We start from the raw sequence: 24,618 nt of genomic DNA on the forward strand, positions 1-24,618 counted from the left end.
GCCCCCGAACACGTCTGTTCGCTACCCGCACTTCGCTCCCAGAGCGACTAACCCGGAACAAACTGAAACCAAAATGCGCGCACTCAGAAAGACAGTCAGAGTCACAGGATTAGACACAGAAACGAGACACAGAAACGAGACACAGAACGACTGCTGGCCAGCTTACCTCCCGTTGGTGGGTCGGTGGTCCCTGGGTGGGGGTCTCCGATCCCGGACGAGCCCCCAAATGAAAGACTCCCAAAGTCGGTAGTCAGTCAGTTCAGGGAGACCCTCCCAAGGAACAGCGAGACCACGAAGACGGATGCAAACAGCAAGAGGTTTATTTGAACACACGGGTACCCGGGCGACACAGTCTTTTGGAAGACTGGCGCGCCGAGTGAAGCTCCTGGGTCCTTTTTATAGCAAAAAGCGCGGGTACAGAAGCGAGAAGCGAGTTTAATTGGTCAGTTCAAATAAGCGCGGGTGAGCTTCGGTTATGTGGGAGTCCTTGAAACAGCTGAGGGGCACCCTGGAAACTGGTGGGAGTCCTTGAAACAGCTGAGGGGCACCCTGGAAACTGTTGGGAGTCCTTGAAACAGCTGAGGGGCACCCTGGAAACTGTTGGGAGTCCTTGAAACAGCTGAGGGGCACCCTGGAAACTGTTGGGAGTCCTTGAAACAGCTGAGGGGCACCCTTGAAACTTTAACTGACTTGTCTATTTCTGGGAACTATCCGCCCTTTGCCTCGGGCCGGGGCCCAGGTGCATAACCACAGATATCCTGTTCGTTATCTGGTCTCAACCTCAGGCTGTACTTTTCCTATGCTAGGGACTTTTAACCAGGGTAATGTTTTGTGCCTTGCAAAATGGCGTTACTACGGCTAGCTTAAAAAGTTCTTTCTTCAATTTCATAAAAACCTCTTTTTTTTTTTTTACTTTTAAATACCCATGTGAAACATGCTCATCCTTAAGCTAATCCCAGTTATTGCTTCTGATTTTCATGGGCATCTTTTTATTTTATTTATTGATTGATTTAGTATTTTATCAGTATAAATGTAGTTGGTTTTTAGCTCTTTTTATATATACCCTTTTAATACCCACGGGGCTCTGCAGAATAAATCCTCTGCCATTTTGGTCAGTTTTTTAAGTTAGCAATGTTATTTCTGTCTTACACAAAAATACAATTTTGGTGAACTCCATATTGTCTATAGTGAGCCACATTTCTAACATGGTGTTAATGCATTTCTCCTATCTTTTTGAAGTCCCTTTTAAGTGCCAATTTTTCAAAAACATTTATTTTATTGTGGTAAAATACACATTACATAAAATTTACCATCTTAACCACGTTTTAGAACTTTTTTTTTATTGAAACATAGTTGATTGTACGTATCTGTGGGACGCAAAGTTGAATGAATATCAATACCTGTGTGGCATATGTGATGCTCAAATCACAATAATTATTACCCTCAACATTATACAGTGTAATTGTTTTTCATGGCCCTTTACCAATTCTTCCCTTGCCCCTTTCCCTCTTCCCATTTTCCACCTCTGGTAACCTCAGCTCTCTTCTCTCCTTTTGAAATTTCAACATATTATTGTGATTGTTGTATCTTTCTTTCTTTCTTTTATTTGTTTATTTTTGTACCTCCCACTTAAGAGTGCGACGTGGTATTTCTCTTTCCGTGCCTGGCTTATTTGACTTAACATAATTTTCTGTAAGTTCTCCATATTGCTGCAAATGGCAGTATTTCATTCTTTTCTATGGCAGAGTAATATTCCATTGTAGAAATATAGCACATTTTCCTTATCCAGTCATCCATCCAACATTAACAGAGAGAAAAAACAACCTACGGAGTGGGAGAAAATATTTGTAAAATATGCATCCAAGAAAGGATTACTATCCAGAATACATAAGGAATTCAAACAACTTAACAGTAGAAAAGCAAATAATCCAATTAAAAATGAGCAAAGGAACTGAATAGGCATTTCTCAAAGGAAAACATACAAATGGCCAACAGACACATGAAAAAATGCTCAGCATCGCTCAGCATCAGGGAAATGCAAATCAAAACCACACTGAGATATCATCTCACCCCAGTTAGACTGGCTATTATCAAAAAGCCAGAGAACAGCAAAAGCTGGAGAGGATGCAAAGAGAGGGAACCTTCTTACACTGTTGGTAGAACTGTAAATTGGTGCAGCCATTATGGAAAATAGTATGGAGGTTCCTCTATACTACAGATAGAACTACAGATAGAACTGCCACATGACCCAGCAATCCCACTGCTGGGTATATAACCAAAGAAATGAAAATCATCATGTCGAAGGGATACCTGCACTACCATGTTTATTACAGCTCTACTTACAATAGCCAAGAGTTGGAACTATTTTTAACTGTATAGTTGCATGGTGTTAACTACATTCATATTGTTGTATAACTGTCATCATGTTCTGACATCAATAGCTATCAAAGTTAGGTGTGGGCATTAGAAAGTCCAAAAACCCTGCAGTCAGTCTGGAAAATCCCCTCTTGATGAGTTTTTGTACACTCATGAAATTTTAGGAAAGAGGAATCATTATGGTAGGTACCACAGGAATTTAGTAGCTATGACCAGTGTATAAGGATAAGAATAAAATTGTATTATTTCATAGTTTAGCAATGATGTCATATGAGCATAAGACATTTAAAATACATTGCAGGCTACAACAGGCTACTCACTGCTGTGAGTACACAAAAGATTAGTGCACGAAACAGCTTAAGCTACTACTTCCTTCATGTTTTAAGGAAAGTAAACTCATCTCCACCTATTATACCATGAAAACATATTTGAATACAACCCAACAGGTATAACAACTAGAATAAAATGTGATTTTTCCAACACAGCTTGAAACTTGCTATAATCAAACTTCTTAAAAACACATACAATACCCACTTTGGCAAAACCCTTTACACTTGTAAGTGTTTCCCACTGACTACCTAGATGTTCAGCTGAGCCCTGCTCTGCAACAACAACAACAAAAAGTGATTCTCAATGCTTTTATATTTTTTAACAATTTACCTTCTTCAAAATTTTTTCAAGAGGATATCAAGAATGTATCAGAGTATTCTTGCCTCTAAGCAACAGAAACACTCGACTACTAATTTAACCAAAAATGAAGGGTTTTTGAAGAATATTAGGGAACCGGTAGCTTAGTTTATAGCAGAGTATGAAATAGGGTACATTTGGTCAGAACACCACTGTTGATGCCACCAATACCCCTGGACCTTGAATAACCCTGCTGTGGCTGGAATGAATTCACTAATTTCTTTACATCACTCACTACAGCCAAATTCTTAGGTGGTAGCGTGATTGACCAAAAGTTTTTTGTCTCATGTTTACACCTAACTTCCAGCAGGGTGACAAACTGTCCCAGTTTTAGCTGAATCATCCCTATCTTAAACATTAAAAATTCCACAACACAGGGAACCCCTTAGTTCCAATCAAATCTGAACAGCGGTCACCCCATCTAAGGAGGTTGGGAAAATGAATATTTGGTCATTTTGCTTTCGAGAGAAGTAAGTAGGTCCTTTTACACCACTGAGACTCACAAATCAAAATTTTTCCCAAATATCGTCAGAGCATTTTTAAAAATGTCAAATACGTGTGATACATTACAATAGATAATGTTTCAGTTAACACTCAGGAAAAATAAACCTGAGATTGCTAGGGCAGGTAGTATCATAACCATCTGATGCATAAGGAACTATGAATCATTTATTAACTCATCCAACAAATATTTTTTGAATGTGTCAGTCACTTAGGATGCCTGTGAAAAAGATAAAATGCAGGATTGCATATTACAGTCAGGTGCTTCAGGTAAATAAATTTATCATATCGGATAGTAACATTTGCTATGAAGAAAAGAAATGTGGAATAAGGAAGGTGTGATTAGGTGAGGAAATTTAAGAGTACCTCTTTTGTAAATGGCAGTCAGGGAAGTATCCTTTGAAGGGGTGACAACCAAAGTAAGGGCACGTATTATGAGCAAATTGAACAAGAGTATTCTAGGTAAAGAGAGAAGCAAGAATAAAGACCCAAGTCTGAAGCAAAACTGGCAGGCTTTAAGAATAGCAAAAAGACAAATGTGCCTCAAGCAGATGGAGCAAAGGCAGATGAATACAGGATATGAGAAAAAAGAAGTAGTTACAAACTGGATCGTGAGAGTCTTGTAGGCCATTATGCAGGTCTTTATATATGCATTGAGAGCAAAAAAGAAGCATTTGAAAGTATAAAGCTGAGCTGCAATTAAATTCAGCTGCTTGGCAAAACAAACTCCCACAAGCTGTAAAGGAATCCAAAAAAATAACCAAACTTTCAATAATGTTATGTGCACAATGTCCAGCATTCAATAATAATAATAAAAAAGATAAACATGCAAAGAATCAGAAAAATGTGATCAATATACAAAAGAAAAGACTGTTAATAAAAACAGTCTCAAAATTAATAAAAATTATTAAAGTAGCAGACAAGACTTTAAAACAGCTATTGTAAATATGTTCATGCATTTAAAGTAAAAATGAAGTCTAACAAACAGAAAAATGCAAACTCTGCGAAAGAACCAAAAGGAACACACAAAGCTAAAAATACATGATATATAAAATTAAAAATTAATTAGATGGGCTTAATGGAAGATTAGACTCTACAGAAGAAAAGATCGGTAACAGTGAAAATAAGACAATAGAAATTATATTTTAATTGAAGGACAAGATATATAAGGCTTAATAAAATGAAGAGTCTCAATGGCCTGGGGACAATGTAAAGAGATTTAAAATAGAAAAATCCAAGAGGTAGGGGAGAAAAAAGAGGAGAAAGATTAGAAACATATTTGTAAATCTAATGTACCAATATTTTCAATCTTTAATAAAACTTACAGAGCTATCATTTCAAGAAGCTCAGTAAACTCCAATCTGGATAAGCACTAAGAAGAAAATAAGAAATAACATGACCGAATTGCTAAAAAAAGAAAAGAAAAAAAAGTGTAAAACAAGACTCAAGACACATTGTAAACCAGAAGCAGTATATATACATAACAAAAGACATCTAGACATATCCAGACATACATACATCTAGTAAAAGGGTAAAATTATTAAAAAATCAAAAACAAAGAGAAAATCTTAAGAGCAGCCAAGAATGAAGAGAGGTTGAGGATGGAAATATTACTTCAAGGATTTCAGAAAATTACAAACAGGATAAATAGCACACAAACACATACATGCACATCTAGATATATCATAGTCACACGGCTAAGAACTAAAGATTTTTTAAAAAATCTTAAAGACATCCATAGGAAGAAGAAACATTAACTACAGAGGGACAATGATAAAAATCACAATAGATTTTTCATTACAAACTACACGAGCCAGAAGGTAAAGGGGTGATATTTTTAGAGTACAGAAAGGAAAACACTTTTAGCCCAGAATTCTATATCCAGTGAAAATATCTTTCAAAAATAAAGGTAAAGTAGGACGTTTTCAGGTAAACAAAAGATGAAAAATTCATTGCTAGGAGTCCTGGTGTACACTAAAGGATTAACTTAGCAGGCTTGGGGTGTTTACATCTTTCACATTCCGAAGAAAGGACTGGCTCTTGACTGGCTCCTGGAAAATAACCTTTGAGTCCTTGGAATTTGCTGCTTGATTAGAGTCTGTTTGGAGCCTCGAGCCACGCCAGATAGTTTATGTTGACAGTGTGATTTACGGTGAGGGCTTTGGGACATTCTGTATTAGTCTGAGCTCTGGAAATCCTGGCTGAAGACTAAGGTCGTGGGCACTCCATAACTACTGACACCTCCAATAACAACCTTGGACCAGCGAGGCTCAGGTGAGCTTCACTGGTTGGCAATACTCTGCAGATATTTTCTCACATCCTTGCTGGGAAAATTTAGTACTGTCCATATGATTCTACTGGGAGGGGACAATTGGAAATTTGTTCTCTCCTGGATTCTGTTATGCTTCTTCTACCTTTGCTGATTTTAATATATATCCTTTCACTGTAATAAGCTATAACTATGAGTATAACAGCTTTTCTGAGTCCTGTGAGTCCTTCTAGCAAATCATTAAACCTAAAGATGGTCTTAGGGACTCCTAACACTCCTGTGCTTCCAAAAAGAAAATATTGAAGAGAGTTATTTAAGGAGGTGCAATATAATAACAGAAGGAAACTTGGATCTAAGGAAAGAAACGAAGCAGTCATGCACAAAAGAATATACACTGCACGTTTCCATATATTTCAAGTTTGAAAACAGGTAACACTAAACTTTGGCGATAAAGGTGAGGACTGTGATTTCCTCTGGAGAGGGGAATAGCTGTGAGGGATGCTGGTGATTTTCTATATATTGATGTGAATGTTAGTTAAATCAATGTCTTCACTTTAAAAAATTTTATTGAGCTGTACAGGTAATATGGACCTACATTATGATAGATGATAGTTATTCCAATAAAAAATGTATTAAATACGTTACAGACACACAATCAGGGGAATTTCCTAAGAAATAAGATGTAACCTAAGAGAGCAAGATTTTTATGTTGGTAAGAAGTTTTCAGTTCACCAGATCATGCAGCATCATAGCAAGATCGTTAAGTTTATAAGTCAAGAAGAACTCGGTCTCTCTTTTAGTAGCTAGCTAGCTATGTGTTCATAGATAAATTCCTTAATCTCTTCCACAATCAGTTTTCTCATCCCTAAAATGAAAAAAATAATATTAACCTTTTAGTGTTATGGTGAAAAATTAATAAAATAATATCTATAGAGGAACTCCACAAAGACTAGTAAAAGCCTATGGTTTGTACAAACAATCCTTACTGACCTTACTTAAGGTGGTTGGAAAGAACAAGAAAAGAAACAGGATAAACATACTGAGCACTTTGCAGTTCATCTAAAAGCATGTTTAGGTGAACTCTATGTTTCTGGAGAAATTATTATTTGTACCCATACTTTCAGAACTGCCTTTTCAGTTTTTCATTTATTTTGATCCAAGTTGGAAACATAACTAACAAATGAAGTACAGTATGAATGTACCTTAGCAGAGCTGAGGAAAAATAATGCTCAAGAAACTAGAGCAGTACTAGGAATTGTGATATTTGAAAAAATCATCCTGCTCCAGCACCTGCCAAGCCATTATGATCACTAGCAACGAACAACATAATAATCACCTCTCTCCAAGACACGAAGGAAGATGCTGCTGAATCCAGAGCTCCAGAAAAATAAACATGCTTCTTCCCAGAACATGGCAAGACCAGGCCTTGAGGAAACAATGTAAGTCGTCAAATTATCCATCTGCAGATTTCATACATCATCCTTTAAGCTTTGAAGATGTGGTTTCTTCATCAGCAAAATGTTAAATAGAATGCCTGCTATACACAAAGACAGTCCTCATTTCAAACTTCCTGGCCTGTGAAAATACATTTTCACACTCTATGCTGTGCATCCTAATTTGGAGTTAGTAAAACATGATCAGAACTCCGACAAAATTATGTAGGAAATGATAGTAAGAAGCATAGGCTAAATATTAAGCAAAAATAAAATTTAATTTGAAAAGTATTGTGGTGCAGCAGGTACTAGTATTATGCCAGGATAGTCTTGGGAAATTATCATATCCCACTGTGAGTTAATGAGCTTCCATTTCTGACATTTCAATCATTTATTTTCTCAGTTGCAAGATACTTCAGAAATCATTCTTCTCATCCCCCATTCCCTTAAACGAATGAGAAAACAGGCTCAGAGAGAGAAAGTGACTTTCCTGAACTCACAGACCTTGTCAACACCAAACCTGGGACTAAAACTCGATTCCCTGACTAGATTTCCCAGGCCAAATGCATTCTCAAGAATCCTGACAAATAATGGACACGTTAGAGCACAAGCTTCATAGTCAGATAATGAGGATTCAAATCTTGCTTTGCCATTTTCCAACAGGTTGAACCTTGAAGCAGTTATTTAATTTTTATTAACTCTGTTATTTTAGAAAATAGCTATAAAAAGAGCACCTATCTTAAAGGAACACACTAAATTTTAAATATGATGGTAAATATAAAGAATATAATGCATTGCCTGGAATATTGTAAGAGCTCAATAAATATTTGCTATTCATTAACAACCTCATATTCAGGAATTGAAATGTTGGCAAAACAATGCCACTGACCACTGTTAATGAGCCAGGAACAAGGGTAGCCATGTGATTTTCTTATTATGAGGAAAGAATCAGAAAAGGCATTTCAAAACAAGTTATCAATTCCATTCTTCCTGTACATATTGCTTACACCATGCTTCTAAATCTGCTTTCTGTTGTAAATATAATTTCATATGTGGGTCAGAGGAAATAGGGGTGTCCAAGGAGGACTTCTCAGAGAAGACGGCTTAATCACTTAATAAGTTTTCTAAATATATAAGCTATTTCTGCCATTTAGGAAATGTAGTTAATTTTGTGTGTGTGTGTGTGTGTGTGTGTGTGTGTGTGTGTGTGTTTGTGATCATTTTCATGTGATACTGTACATCAGAACCAAGAGATCTTTTTCTTAGTTCATACCTGAATAAGGGGACATGGTAGAGTGAAAAGAATATTATTTTAGTGTCTATCACACTTGGGTTCAATCCTACCTCTTTCTATAATTGGCTTCCCATAAAAATCACTTAATTTTGAACCTCATTTTTGTCACTTACAAAACAAAAATAATGTTCACCTCATCAGTTGCGAGGTGCAGTAGAAAAGGCCTACAACCTGTCTATTAATTTCTTTCTTTTTCACTTCTTGGGAAATGAAAAAAAAAAAAAATACTCAATGATCAAAGGAGAGGAAAAACAAATCTAAAGAGGCTACCAATAAATGATGAGATTTTTCTTAATCTCACTTAATCTATGGCTGTTTATTTTAGTGAGAAAAATAATTCTGACACATTTCATGAGACCTAGACTAACAATGAAAATGCTAAAGCAAAGAGTTCACTGTTCTTGGAAGCAAATGGGCTAATAACTGAAAGAACTGCTAGTGCAATAATAATGTGCACCAAAGGAATACCCATGTAAGGATATGTCTTTAACAAAGATTTCTCTTTCACATAGTACTGAGATAGGAGGTGTTCAGTTTCCCTGGGTTCAGGTTTCAGGATGTACCTCTGGGTTTCAAGCCACTCCCCAGAATCTCAGTCTCCTCCCCTAGGCCCTCCCCTAGAGGAGAGTTACTGTTGCTTGTTGGACCTATTTTTGGCAACAACACAGGGAGATTGAGACCACTAGAGGTGGACTTATGCAAATCCAGTGGCTGAGCATTCTCAGTAAAAGGAATTCATACCACCTTATGTGACACCAGTGACTGAGCAAGCTCAGTGGAAGGGAGTTTATCCTTTGAATGGCCTTCCACTAGAGGTACTAAAGAGCACAGAATATTCTTGAATATGTTCAGTACCTGTGATAGGATTTGACCAATGAACATGCTCCAAAAAGAGATCAAATGAACATGTGCAAGACTATGTTACATAACAGGGAACCACCCCCTTAACTGAATATTCATTAGATAGCATGAATATGTATTAGACAGCAAAACTATAAAAGCCAAATCCCAGCAGAAGCCAAGGTTGTTGCTAACTTTCCTGGGGCCAACCCCCACTTCACTGGCTAAGGTATCTAAGCTTTACTTTTTGTGTTAAGTTTACTTTTGAAAGACTCCCAAAGTGGGTAGTCAGTCAGTTCAGGGAGACCCTCCCAAGGAACAGCGAGACCACGAAGACGGATGCAAACAGCAAGAGGTTTATTTGAACACACGGGTACCCGGGCGACACAGTCTTTTGGAAGACTGGCGCGCCGAGTGAAGCTCCTGGGTCCTTTTTATAGCAAAAAGCGCGGGTACAGAAGCGAGAAGCGAGTTTAATTGGTCAGTTCAAATAAGCGCGGGTACAGAAGCGAGAAGCGAGTTTAATTGGTCAGTTCAAATAAGGCCTGGGGTGAGCTTCGGTTATGTGGGAGTCCTTGAAACAGCTGAGGGGCACCCTGGAAACTGGTGGGAGTCCTTGAAACAGCTGAGGGGCACCCTGGAAACTGTTGGGAGTCCTTGAAACAGCTGAGGGGCACCCTGGAAACTGTTGGGAGTCCTTGAAACAGCTGAGGGGCACTCTTGAAACTTTAACTGACTTGTCTATTTCTGGGAACTATCCGCCCTTTGCCTCGGGCCGGGGCCCAGGTGCATAACCACAGATATCCTGTTCGTTATCTGGTCTCAACCTCAGGCTGTACTTTTCCTATGCTAGGGACTTTTAACCAGGGTAATGTTTTGTGCCTTGCAAAATGGCGTTACTACGGCTAGCTTAAAAAGTTCTTTCTTCATTCCCCCATTTCTTTTGTGGATAGCTCTAATCTTAGAGCGGAGTTAAAAGTTATTTTCATTATCTATAGTCTGATATTTTTGTCTAAGAACCAGGACTTTAATTGTACTTATTCTATCATTGATGAATTGGACTAACCTGTTGATGACACAGGGCCCCAGAATGAGCAACAGAAGAAGGAGTACTAGGGGCCCGGCGATGGTTGATAGTAGGGTAGTGAACCAAGGGGAGCTATTGAACCAACCTTCAAACCAGTTTTGATCTTTTTGGCGCTCTAACTGTCTTTTATCTAGTCTTTGTTTGAGTTTGGCCATGGTGTCTCGTATCACACCTGAATGGTCTACATAAAAACAGCACTCCTCTCTGAGGGCCGCGCAGAGGCCTCCCTCTCTTAAAAACAGTAAGTCAAGGCCTCGCCTATTTTGGAGTACTACCTCAGATAGAGAAGTCAATGAGTCCTCTAACTTGCTGACTGAATCCTGGAGGGCCCGGAGGTCAGTGTCCATGGCAGTCTGGAGCTCGGTTAGGCCCCGCTGGAGGTCTATAGGTCCTTTAATCAGAGCAGCCGAGCCGGTACCTATACCTGCCACAATTCCCAGTAGGACAGCTAGGGTAAGTGTGAGAGGTTCTCTCTTAAACCTGGGATGAGGGTTGTCATAGGCCTGCAACAAAGTTTCTTCAGGATGGTAATAGATGCGAGGAATCAGCTGAACCTGGACACAGAAATCCTTAGACTGATTAAAAACTGAGAGGGAAACGCAAGGGGTGAGACCGGTGCTGCAAGCCCACCAGCTATGGTTGGAGGGGAGAAGGTACTGATGGTCCCCGGAGGAATTGATGGATAGGGTCTGGTTGCAAAGATGTTGATGGGTAGAAGGTATTGTTCCTATACATAACCCTTGTCCTGTGACCTCTGTGAGAGTAAGCTTTCCCTGGGTCCCCCAACGGCAACTCTCGGCGCTGGTATAATTGGCCTCTCCCAAAAAGGCTATTCCTTCATAGTAGGGGGGGCTTATGGCCAGACAGAGCCAGCAATGCTCTGTGGCGTTCGGGTTGGTGGCATTTAGAGCTAGGAAGGCCCCCTGTACAAGACCAAAGAGCCTGTCACCCGTGGTGGGGGGTAGAGTGCCTGGTGATAGGAGGCTCTGTGTAGCAGTGCTCCTTTGTGCCGCGGGGGGTTGCCTGCTAGTCATTGGGTACAGCTTGTTGCTAGGAGGTCCCTGTTCTGCAAGGACGGGGTCGGGGCCCACTGCCACAGTTGGCATATTGGTGATATCTAGGCGAATGGTGAACAGTACACCTGGATCGTTTCCCGTCAAATAGAACCTTAGTCCCCAGGTTCTTCCTTGTGCCCAATCTCTGGAATTTTTTCCTTTCTCTGTGAATTTTATTTTAAGGGGGTTACACCAGCCGGTGTTGTCACAGTTTTTACTGCTATCGTTACGTTCTACAGTTATGAGGTCCCATGAGGAACTAGGTCCCCAGTAGACTGTCCCCGTGGTTTCACAACCCCATTCTTTGCAATATAGGGATTCCAGCCCTCCGCACCTTCTAGCTTCTGAAAGGGTCCGGCCATCCCGGGGGCACACGTAGAAGGGGGAAGCGGCAAGCCTGTTTCTAGCTCGGGGATAGCTGCACCCTGGGACCCCCCAGGTGATCTGATTATAAGCTTTTGTGTAGTCTGAATCAGGGGGTCTGATCTGGGCCTAGCCCGATGCTATGTATCCCGGGATATCCCAGGTCTCAATACCCGCCGCCAGGGCACATACATCAGGTTTAAGATCGGGCCACCAAGTCCAAGGCGGCTGGGTAGCCTGTTTGGTCCAGACAACTTCTCCAGTTTGGGACAGTACCTTCCAGGTGAGGATCACAGGCCGGTGGGGGTTCTTACCCGGTGGACTCATTTTTCCGCCGCCGAATACGCAGCTTAAGAGGATGATCAGTCCTTTCCAGCTCCCAGGTCTCGTTTGGTGCCGGGGGTGGTGCAGGCTTGAGATGGGAAGCATGGACCCAGGCAGCGATGCCATCAACTTTTACTGCGGTCGGGGTGGTCAGCAATACCAGATACGGGCCTTTCCACCGAGGCTCAAGGTTGCTGGGTCGATGGCGTCTGACCAGCACTCGGTCTCCGACCTGGAACGGGTGGGGGACAGCTATGGTACCGGGCTGATATGTCTCTTTGATCTGGTCCCAAATCTGGGTCTTCACAACTTCTAGAGCCTTTAAGTGGGTAAATAAGACAGGGAGAAAATTATCATCGGGACCCAGTGTTTCTCCCAACTCAAGTATGGGGGGGGGTCCCCCGTAGAGGATTTCATAGGGAGTTAGACCGAACTGGCCAGGGGTATTCCTGGCTCTGAACAGCGCTAAGGGAAGGAGGGCCACCCAGTCTTTTCCACCGGTCTCTAAGGCCAATTTAGTTAAGGTCTCTTTGATGGTTCTATTCATTCTCTCTACTTGACCTGAGCTCTGGGGCCTATACGCACAATGTAATTTCCAATTTATCCCCAGTTGTGTGGCTAGTCCCTGGCTTACCTGAGCAACAAAGGCTGGGCCATTATCTGACCCGATCACCTTAGGGATCCCGAAACGGGGCAGGATTTCTTCTAGTATCTTTTTACATACAGTCAGGGCCGTTTCCGTTTTGGTAGGAAAAGCTTCTACCCATCCAGAGAAAGTATCTACAAATACTAGCAGATACTTGTTTCTATACCGGCCAGGCTTTACCTCTGTAAAGTCTACTTCCCAGTATACGCCGGGTCGATCTCCCCGTTGTCTTTTTCCGGTCTCTCGGTAGGTGGTAGCCGCATTAGTCATGGCGCAAGCTGGACACCGATTGGCGACTTCTTGAACAGTGGACCGGAGGTTCGGGATGGAGAGGCTGGTGCGGCTTGCCAGTTGAAGGAGCTTTTCTGGTCCTAAGTGTGTTAGCTGATGTAACCGCTGAATGAATTCTTTTCCCTGGTCAGGAGTGAGCTCTCTTGGCTTGGTCCTAGCTTGAGCAGGCTCGATTGGCTCTTGAAGCTTTGTAGTTTTTGTTAGCACCTTGACCGACAGGGCGGCTTGTTTTGCAGCCTCGTCGGCCCTCCGGTTCCCGGCCGCCACAGGGTTATTTCCTCTCTGGTGGCCTGGGCAGTGGATAATGGCGACCTGCTTAGGGAGGTAAATGGCCTCTAGCAGAGCCAGAATTTCTTGTTTATTTTTAATGTCTTTTCCAGCAGAAGTGAGCAGTCCCCTCTGTTTATATATTGCCCCATGAATGTGAGCAGTGGCAAAAGCATACCTGCTGTCCGTGTAGATGTTGATGTTTTTTCCTTCGGCTAGGCGTAATGCCTGCGTCAAGGCTATTAGCTCGGCCTTCTGGGCTGATGTCCCTTCTGGCAGGCTGCTTGCCCATACCGTCCGTTTGCCATCTACGATGGCGGCCCCTGCTTTCTTCTTACCTTCCGCAATGAAGCTGCTACCGTCTGTATACCAGGCAGGCACTCCGGGCAATGGCTGGTCCTTCAGGTCCCGTCGAGTCCCAGCTTCTTCAGCAAGGATTTCTGAGCATTGGTGTACTGGGGTGGATTCTGACTCGACTGGTAGTAGGGTAGCTGGGTTCAGGACAGCAGGGGGCGCGAAAGATATTCTTTCGTTTAGCAGCAAACTCTGGTAATGAGTCATTCTGGCATTGGTCATCCACCGATTGGGGGGCTGCCGCACGATACTTTCGAGGCTGTGGGAAGCAATCACAGTCACATTTTGCCCCAAGGTTAACTTATCAGCGTCTTTGAGGAGGAGTGCCACTGCAGCAACCGCTTTTAGGCAGGTTGGCCACCCACTGGCCACTGGATCCAGTTTTTTTGATAGATAAGCTACTGGCCGTCGCCATGGTCCTAGGGTCTGAGTAAGCACTCCTCGGGCTACACCGGCTCTTTCATCTACGTACAGAGTAAATGATTTGGTGAGGTCTGGGAGAGCCAAGGCGGGGGCAGACAGCAAGGCTTTTTTTATGTGGTCAAAAGCCTTTTGATGCTCCTCAGTCCAGGTAAAAGGAATGTTTTCCCTTGTCAGGGGGTACAAGGGTGCAGCCAGGGAAGCAAACCCAGGAATCCAGAGCCTGCAGAATCCGGCAGTACCCAGAAATTCGCGGACCTGCCTGGGGGTTGTGGGAGTAGGGATCTTCATAACTGTAGCTTTCCGGGCCGGGGTCAGCCATCTTTTTCCCCCTTTGAGCAGGTACCCCAAATAGGTGACCTCTTTCTGGCATAACTGGGCCTTTTTAGCTGATACCCGGTACCCCAACTTACTCAGTTCCTGCAAGAGCTTTTGTGTCCCTCTTTTGCAGCCTTCATATGTGGGAGCTGCCACTAGGAGGTCGTCCACATATTGGAGTAATATGACCTGGGGGTTGAGAGCCCTAAAAGGAGCTAAATCTCGGTGGAGGGCCTCGTCGAAGAGAGTGGGAGAATTTTTGAACCCCTGTGGCAGCCGTGTCCAGGTCAGCTGACCTGTGTTACCTTTTTCTGGGTCTCTCCACTCGAACGCGAACAGTGGCTGGCTGTTGGGGTGTAGTCTGAGGCAAAAAAAGGCATCCTTGAGATCCAGGACTGAGTACCAAGTGTGACTAGGCGGAAGGGAACTCAGGAGGCTGTATGGATTTGGGACCGTGGGATGAATGTCTTGCACCCTTTTGTTAATTTCTCTCAAGTCTTGGACTGGCCGATAGTCATTGGTCCCTGGCTTTTTTACTGGTAGCAGAGGGGTGTTCCAGGGCGATTGGCAGGGCACTAAGACCCCTAGGTCTAAGAACCTTTGGATGTGGGGTCTGATGCCTTCCCGGGCTTCTTTAGTCATTGGATACTGTCGGACGGCCACCGGTGAGGCACCTGATTTCAGCTCTACTACTACTGGTGGGACGTTATTGGCCAGTCCCATACCTGTCTTTTCTGCCCATACGGTGGGAAAAAGTTGGAGCCAGGATGGGTCGATGGAGGGAGAGGCCGGCTTTTCATACAGCCGGTATTCTTCTTCTAGGTTTAGGACCAGGCACATGGTAGAGTGATCTCCCCATGTTACTTGTGGGCCCTCTGTGGAAAACTGGATTTGAGCCTTTAGTTTGGTCAGGATGTCCCGGCCCAACAGAGGAGCAGGGCACTCAGGTATGACCAAAAAGGAATGGGTCACTTGCCTATGTCCGACCCTTAAAAGTCTCTGAGTGGTCCAGGGGTAGACTTTGCTGCCGGTCGCTCCTACTACGACTGTCCGCCTGGACCCTACCTTCCCCATGGGTTGGGTCAGCACCGAATGTTCAGCCCCGGTATCGACCAGAAACTCGATGGGGGTCCCCTCCACTGTCAATGTTACCCTAGGTTCGGGGAGGGGGTCCGAACCCCGACTCCCCTAGTCATCTAGGGATAGAACCTTGGCTTCTCTGATGTTCTTTTTCCGGGGACATTCTCTTGCCCAGTGACCCTTCTCTTTACAGTACGCGCATTGGTCTTTGTCTAGAGGGGGTCTTCCATCCCTAGGTGTTTTCTTTGCCCGGTTGCTCAGGTTCCCTGTCTGCCTATCTCTAGACCCTCTTTCACCTACCACTGCGGCCAAAATCCTAGTTAAATTTTTTTCTTGGCGTTTATCACGCCGCCTCTCTCTCTCTTCTGTCTCTTTTTTTTCTCTTTCCTGTCTTTCTTCTTCTGTTTCTCTCTTGTGGTACACCTTTTCTGCCTCCTTTACTAAGTCTTGTAAGGAAAGGTCTTGGAGCCCCTCTAGTCTTTGTAACCTTTTTTTAATGTCTGGGGCTGACTGGCCGATGAAGGCCATTGTGACCGCAGCCTGCTGCCCCTCAGAAGAGGGTTCAAACGGAGTGTACCTTCTATAGGCCTCCATTAGGCGTTCTAAGAAAACCGAAGGGGGTTCTGCCGGTCCCTGCAAGACCTCTCTTACCTTGGCCAAATTGGTGGGGCGCCGGGCTGCCCCTTTGAGACCTGCCACTAGAGTCCGGCGGTAGACCAGAAGACGCTCCCTACCTTCGGCCGTGTTGTAATCCCATTGAGGTCGATTGAGGGGGAAAGCCTCATTAATGAGGTTCTCGAGTTGTGTAGGGGCCCCGTTATCCCCGAGAACGTTCTTGCGGGCCTCCAGAAGAATCCTTTCTCGCTCTTCAGTGGTGAAGAGGATCTGGAGTAGCTGTTGGCAATCGTCCCAAGTGGGCTGGTGAGAGAACATAAGGGACTCAAGAAGTCCCGTGAGACCTGCTGGTTTTTCAGAAAAAGAAGGATGGTTAGACTTCCAATTGTAAAGATCTGCTGAGGAAAAAGGCCAATACTGCAAAGGGACCAAGCCATTTGGCTCAGCTGGGGGCCCTATGGCTCGGAGGGGCAAAGCTACGGTGGAGTCAGGACCGGAGCCGTCTCTCGGACTGCGAGGTTGGCGGCTCCTAGTCCCCGCAGCCGGTCCCTCAGGGCTAGGATCACCGGGCGCTCGGCCTGGTGCCGATCTGTTTCCCTGAGGGGCCAGAGGGGGCAGCGGAGCCGCCGGGTAAGGTGGGGGTTCAGAGAGAGAAAATAGGTCATCTGGTGTCGGGAGGACGGGGGGTTGGGGAGGGGCGGAAGGCTTCCTTGTAGGTGGCCTTTGAGTATTTTCTGATCCCGAAACAACAGCGACTTTGCTGGAGGGTGGCACCCAGGGAGGGGGATTCTGGGCGAGGTCTTGCCATACCACGACATAGGCAACCTGGTCCGGGTGTCCTCCGGTCTCCTGAAAAACAATCTTTTTAACTGCAAAAATGACAGAAAGGTCAAAGGTTCCCTCTGGCGGCCAACCTACGCCGAATGTGGGCCACTCAGACGAACAGAAAGTCTGCCATTTTCCTTTTTTGATCTCCATGGACAGATTGTGAGCCCTGGCTTTGACATCTTTCCAATGATCTAGAGTAAGGGAGAGAGGCGTAAGGGCACCTTGCCCCATCTCGAAAATTTCCAATAGGGGAACGACGACGCAAAGACCTATCACAACTAAGACAAAAAGAAACCAGAAACGGCGACGAGACCGAGTGCCGTAGAAATAGAAGAAAGAGTCCGATGGCAGAGCGCGCCTCCCGAGACGCGGTGAGACCAAAACACAATAATCCTCTGCCAAGGGGTCCACCAGGCGTCCCTGGTCCTCCCCTGATCCTGGGACGTCTCCCAGGATTGCCGGGTGGCGAGCCCCCGAACACGTCTGTTCGCTACCCGCACTTCGCTCCCAGAGCGACTAACCCGGAACAAACTGAAACCAAAATGCGCGCACTCAGAAAGACAGTCAGAGTCACAGGATTAGACACAGAAACGAGACACAGAAACGAGACACAGAACGACTGCTGGCCAGCTTACCTCCCGTTGGTGGGTCGGTGGTCCCTGGGTGGGGGTCTCCGATCCCGGACGAGCCCCCAAATGAAAGACTCCCAAAGTGGGTAGTCAGTCAGTTCAGGGAGACCCTCCCAAGGAACAGCGAGACCACGAAGACGGATGCAAACAGCAAGAGGTTTATTTGAACACACGGGTACCCGGGCGACACAGTCTTTTGGAAGACTGGCGCGCCGAGTGAAGCTCCTGGGTCCTTTTTATAGCAAAAAGCGCGGGTACAGAAGCGAGAAGCGAGTTTAATTGGTCAGTTCAAATAAGCGCGGGTACAGAAGCGAGAAGCGAGTTTAATTGGTCAGTTCAAATAAGGCCTGGGGTGAGCTTCGGTTATGTGGGAGTCCTTGAAACAGCTGAGGGGCACCCTGGAAACTGGTGGGAGTCCTTGAAACAGCTGAGGGGCACCCTGGAAACTGTTGGGAGTCCTTGAAACAGCTGAGGGGCACCCTGGAAACTGTTGGGAGTCCTTGAAACAGCTGAGGGGCACTCTTGAAACTTTAACTGACTTGTCTATTTCTGGGAACTATCCGCCCTTTGCCTCGGGCCGGGGCCCAGGTGCATAACCACAGATATCCTGTTCGTTATCTGGTCTCAACCTCAGGCTGTACTTTTCCTATGCTAGGGACTTTTAACCAGGGTAATGTTTTGTGCCTTGCAAAATGGCGTTACTACGGCTAGCTTAAAAAGTTCTTTCTTCACTTTTAGCTAGTGGCTGCTTATCTCTAGAGCCAGCCTGCACTCTGTACTAAATTTTAAGTGTGGATTTCTTACTTTTGTGCCAAACTTGGTGTGGGCCCTGCTCAGTCTCTGGAGCTAGACCTCACTTTCTCTGTGAAGTCTGCATTTCTTATCTGTTACGGTAAACCTGTTCTCACTCTCTACTGTGACTTTGTTCCTGAATTCTTTCCTGTGGTTGAGTCAAAAACCTGGTAAGAGGATGGGGTGGGTTGACGCCTGCTATCAGGACCCCCAGATCCTCTGGCATCAATATGTTGTTCTCTCCCTTTAGCATGAAATATTAGTGTTTTTCATTGCCACTTAGATTTTGTATATACATGAAGTTTGATATGAAAAGCAGAATGGAGAGGAAAAAAACAAATAGAGCAACATATTGACTAATTTAAAGATACAGCCTGGCTCTTAAAATTAAATAATCCATATACTATGTGCCATACTCATTATTTTTAGGAACACAAATTGAACCTGGTGCCAGGCATTAAACTGGATGTCATAAATATGGAGATTAATAACACAGTCTCAATCCTCAGGGATCTCACCATCTAGTGGGGCACAGAGGTAATCCAAAAAACAACTACACTGCAGCACGCTGAATGCGGTGAAGACAGAATGTGAGATTAAGAGAAAAGCCCTGGCAGAGACACACCCTAACTGGTTCCTGAAACACAAGAAGGAAGTGAGACAGAAGTGTAGAGGGTATAGGTGAAAATACGGGGGAACATGACATTCTGGAAAATAGCAAGTACTTTGGTGTGGCCGTAGACTTATGAGGTAAGGAGGGAAGTCTGGAAATATAGGGGCTGATAAAATCAGTAGGACCAAGTCACAAAAGTCCTTTTATACTTAGTAGTTTGAATTTTCTTTTTTCTGAAGCTGATATGAAAGCATCTAATATATATATATATATGTATATACAAACACACACACACATATATATATACACACACGTATGTGTATATATATATAATTATAATATTAATATATATTTAAATATGTAACATTTAATATATACTGTATTTAAATTATACATGTGCACATATATACATGCAATTATGTTATCAGCTTTACTTTTTGGCAAAGAATGGCTCAAAGCCAATGGTCTATGCAACTGTGCACGTGGGCCTAAGACCTAATGTTGGAATTGAAATGAAGGGTAGGTACAAGAAGTGAAGATAAAATATCCAGAACTTGGTGATTAACAAGACAAGAGAAATGAAGCAAAGACTAATTACAGGAATTACTCAGCTCACCCCCTCTGATTAATTCAATGCACCTTTATGTCATGCTACAGAATACAGTTTACACTATTTTATTCTGTAATATATAGATTTTGCTATAAAATTAAACTATTGTTTTTCTGTTCCTTAAATATACCACAAACGTTCCCACCTCAGGCAGACTGCATTTTCTAGAGGCATATATTTTTCCAAATCATTACAAAATTAAGCCAGTAATTTAATTCTGGTCTCCAGTGTTATCTTCTCAGTTAGAACTTTTCTGATTATCTTATCTAAAGTAAATTTTCCTATCCAGTCACTCTCTGTCCCTTTAATCTGTCTTTAATTTTTCCATGACATTTATTATTACCTGAAATTAAATCATATAATTATTTGTATACTTGTTTTTTTTACTGTCTCCCCACCAGAATGTAAGCTCTTTAGGGCCAGGAGCTTTTCCTCCTTGGCAAGTATATTCCCAGCACTGAGAACGAAAACTATTACAAATAGTAGGCACTCAACACATACTTATTAAATGTATGATGTGTTTACATGTTTTGTTCCAGTTAGTAGCCAATTCCTTAATATTCTATGACTTTAGAATCAGAGTTTGCCACTGAGTAAACACAGATAAACTGTATTATTTTCAAGACAAAGAAATTATATCCTAGAAAGGTTTTATTGTCCTTTCAAAGTCCAAAAGCTAGTTGATTGTGAAATCCAGGATTTCTGATTCCTACTCCAGGTCTCTTCCGCTTTGGTCATATTCTGTCTTCACTGTGGTTAGACACCATCATAATTTCCATTTTGTCTATTTTCTCTCTTCCCCTGTACATAGACTGAAATGTTTAGTTCTTTCTGAACAAACTACTGAATGCAGTCAACATCTCTCACTTTCAATAGTGAAACCAACTCACCAATTTCAATTCCACTTAGAATTCTGATCCTTTTTCTCCTAATACTAGTGTCTGCAGTTTAAGTTATAGGAACAATATTGCCTTTTCTTGAATACGACTAACGCCAGAATCACCCCCACTTGCTTGCATGGCTTTGGGGTGGGATAGGAAATATAGTACTGCTGACACAGAAACCAGATTGTAGTGCTCTATAGTAGAGAGAAATTTAGAATTGAATGAATTCAAACTACCAGTCATGAATAAAACCAGTAAAATTTACTGATGAAGCTGTATTGTCTTGAACTGTTGCTAGAATAAAATGACTTTGATAGATATCATTTCACACAAACAGTTGCATTTAGTTTCCTAGCTGTCAAATAGTCACAGCCATATTTCACTCCAGAGTTACCTCTCTCTTTCAATTTTAGCTTAAAATATTGCCCCAACACTTACTGTATTACCCCCCAAAATACCCCAAAGAGTATTGTGATAATCATATCCATACCAGACAACAGTATGTAAGTCCTCCTCCAGCCCATTGATGGAGAGCTGGACCACATGTCTTGCTTCAACCCACGGAATGTTAATGGACAGGGGCAAGCAGAGACTTGAAACATGCTTGCATTGTTGGGCTTTCCTTCTGACATTCCCGTGATCCACCTTGAAGAGAGCTTCCCTCGGATAGCTCCAACTACTCTAGCCTCGTTCAAGAATGCAGCAGGAAAGCAGACCTGATTTCTACCCCTAGCCCAAAGCAGAGCTGCGCCGCTGCCCAGCAGACCAGGAGTGATGAAAATAACTATTTGTTTCATAAGCCACCGAAATACTGTGGCTGTTTATTAAACAAAAAAAAATTGATTAATATATACCACATCCTCTATCTTCTGCCAACATTCCAAACCGTTCAGATGATGCTCTTCATGAGATCCATGGTTGGGTGAAAAAAATCCAAAAACAAAGTCAAATAGTTGTGAAGTTTATGTCCTGACTTTGTCATGTAGAAACACTGTAGAGTTAGGCAAGCCACTTTATCTAGCTTCATTTTTGCTCCTTACCTATATGAGCCTGATAATATTTGTCCCCATGGATTATGATGAATATTAAATGAGATAAATTCTGCAAACTAACCCAAGTCTTATACAGAATAGCACTGGATCGAAGGACAGATTATTTAGATTTCATACCATCTGGCTGGATGTAGAAAACTTTGAAATGTATAATTTTCTCAACAGTCACATGCATTCCCTTCCACTATCTCTTCCTCTGTAAACAGTCCTTTTTTGTGGGGATCATATTTCATATAGTTCACGGGAAGGTGACTCCTCCCCAGTGTTGGACAACACAAGTAGGTGCATAAATAAAACCTATCAAATCAAAGCCCTGTACCACCTATGCCAGTGAGTGGATCCTTTTTTCTTTTTTTGTTTTCTTTTGCTTTTATACAGAAACTTTACTTGTAAACAGCTTTAGAGCAGCCAGACTGAGGAATGGCAGGACAGCGGAAGAGAGGAATGCCAGCCAGCCGCCCCCTCCAGCTCAGCATTCTTCCTCTTCTTCAGCCTCTGCTTCCATGGAATCCACACCCGCCTCTTCATAACCTCTTCAGAGCTGCAGATCTTCCCAGACCTCCAAGAGCTTGCCTTCCTCCATGCCTTTTCCCACATACCAGTGCACAGAAGCCCACTTCTCATACATGAGATCAAACTTACAGTCCAAGTGGTCCCAGGCATCAGTGATGGCAGTGGTGTTGCTGCACCTTGGCCAGGTCTCCCAGCTGGATCACAGTCAGGGGCTGGTAGTTAATATTCACCTTAAATCCAGTCGGGCACCAAACCACAAACTGGATGGTGTGCTTGATCTTGATGGTGGCAATGGCTATACTGATGTCTCTCGGGACCACAGGCTCCCTGTACAACATGCAGCAGGCCATATGCTCACCAAGGTAAATGTATTATTCTGTTTCTGTTGCTTATAACAAAATACTCAAAAGTGGGTGACCTATAAAGAAAATGAAATTTGTTCCTTAGAGTTTCTGAGGTTGGAAAGTCCAAAATCCATTTGGTGGTGGTGACAGTGACCCAGGGGTCTCACATTGCAAGATGATGGAAGCAGAGAGAGACTAACCTCTTCATTCACTCTCATTTTACAGCCCTCAGAACCACGCCCCTGACCTCCATCTTTAATCCATTCACTATAGCATGGTCCTACAATCTAATCACCTCTTTAAGGCTCCCCCTTTCAATTATCATAGTAGGATTTCCCACCCTCTTAATAGCCACAGCGGGGACCAAGTTTCTAATACATAAAACTTCAAAGACAAAATTCAAGCTTAAATGAGTTTTGGGGGGACATAATTCAATCCACTACAGTGAGAGTCATACTTGACCATCAGATTGGCCAGCTCGAAGCAGGCACTGGTAATCTCGGCCACAGAAAGCTGCTTGTAGTTGGCCTTCTCAGCTGAGATAACCTGGGCACAGGTAACCAGGGGGAGGAAAATGTCAGAGGTACTGCACCAGGTTGCTCTGGAATTCCCTCAAGTCAACATTCAGGGCCCCACGCAATTGTAGAGAGGCTGTGATAAAGGACACAATTTGCCCAATCAGATGAATGAGGGTGTTGTATGTGGGGCCAAAGCCTGGCCAATTACAGCCCTTCTCCAGATCTTTTCTGAAGCTACAGAAATTGAAGAGCTCTCTTTTTTTCTTGTGGTTGCATGATGACAGGGCAGTATAAGCTTAGAGCTAAACTGGCCATCACTGACAATGTATTAGTGTAGTCAACTTTAAAATGATGCCAACACAGAGAAAATCAGACGAAGAAATGGAGGGAAAATGAATTCTGATTACATTATTTAAGCCACTGAATCTGTTTTGGACTGTTGACAGAACCACTAACGGACATTTCAGTAATGCGAGCCAGTAAACTCCCATATGCTTAGGCCAATTTGAGATGGGGAACATCACTTGCAAAAAAGAAAATGTGACTTTGTAAAATTTAGCTGACTTCTGTGAACCAAGGTTTTCTAATATGGAAAATGGAAACAAAAATAGTGTTACGTCATAGTATTGAGAGGTGTTGTGGGAATGAAATGAGGATGCACCTCACATATAACATGCAGCCAATAAAAATGATTCATCATCAATATTGTCATCACCACTGCCACATCCTCCTATCATACACCTGCTTTGGAAAAGTGTCACAGATTAATAAGCCAAGAAAGGCATATTTCTTCACTCTCCTCTCCTGGTCACAGACAGATGGAAGTTTCTATAGCAATGTTCTATGAAAGAAAAAGGATCATGCAGACAGTGGTGAGAGGACAAAGAGGCAAGTAGACTCAGACCCAGAAAACCAGGAGTCAGAGGCATGTTAAGAAAAGGAACAGAAGGGCCTCATATGCCGGAAAGATTTTGGAGGCTGAAACTTTGAGACGGGCTGCCCCGGTGACAGTTTGTGAGGGACTGATGGTAAAACAGCCACTAATTCCTGAGACAAGAGACTCAACCCACACTGAGTTAACAACAACAAGAACTTTCTTGTGTGAGAATGGTTAAAAACACAAAGTCTGCTTATATCCGTTCCCTTTTTCTGACTGTTAGCCTGTGAGAGATACAAAATGCCACCTACAGAAAGCACCAGGCTTGGAGCCCTGCAAAGTTCTCAGTCTTGAAGATCCCTGCCAGCTCTGAATGGCAGAATTCAAGGTTCCTTTGGCCACTAAGAGGCAGGAATAGTCACTTGTCATCCTTGCCCAAGAAGAAATTGGTAGCCCCTTTTGTTTTTGTTTTGTTTTGGGTTTTTTTTTTTTTTTTGCCACTGGCCAGTACAGGGACCAGTGACCTTGGTCTTAAAAGGCTGTGCTCTAACCAGCTGAGATAAGCAGCCAGCCCATTGGTAGCCCTTTTTGGGCAGGCTTTTCTCCAGACCATTTAGTAGTGAAAGACTCCCAAAGTGGGTAGTCAGTCAGTTCAGGGAGACCCTCCCAAGGAACAGCGAGACCACGAAGACGGATGCAAACAGCAAGAGGTTTATTTGAACACACGGGTACCCGGGC

General features: G+C 43.3%; 1 protein-coding gene and 1 pseudogene across 1 annotated transcript; both read right to left on the reverse strand.

Moving 5' to 3' along the window:
* Positions 1 to 12,251: 12,251 nt before the first annotated feature.
* On the reverse strand, positions 12,252 to 17,279 carry LOC134377330 (uncharacterized; the record flags this gene model as incomplete). Its single annotated transcript, XM_063095985.1, is given in 1 exon segment — positions 12,252 to 17,279. A coding segment is annotated over 1 exon segment (5,028 nt), but the record flags the coding sequence as incomplete, so codon positions are not given.
* A 4,818-nt stretch (positions 17,280 to 22,097) lies between these two features.
* LOC134376435 (tubulin alpha chain-like) lies at positions 22,098 to 24,309 on the reverse strand (annotated as a pseudogene).
* Positions 24,310 to 24,618: the final 309 nt, after the last annotated feature.

Source organism: Cynocephalus volans, chromosome 4 (assembly GCF_027409185.1).
Source record: "Cynocephalus volans isolate mCynVol1 chromosome 4, mCynVol1.pri, whole genome shotgun sequence".
NCBI lineage: Eukaryota > Metazoa > Chordata > Mammalia > Dermoptera > Cynocephalidae > Cynocephalus > Cynocephalus volans.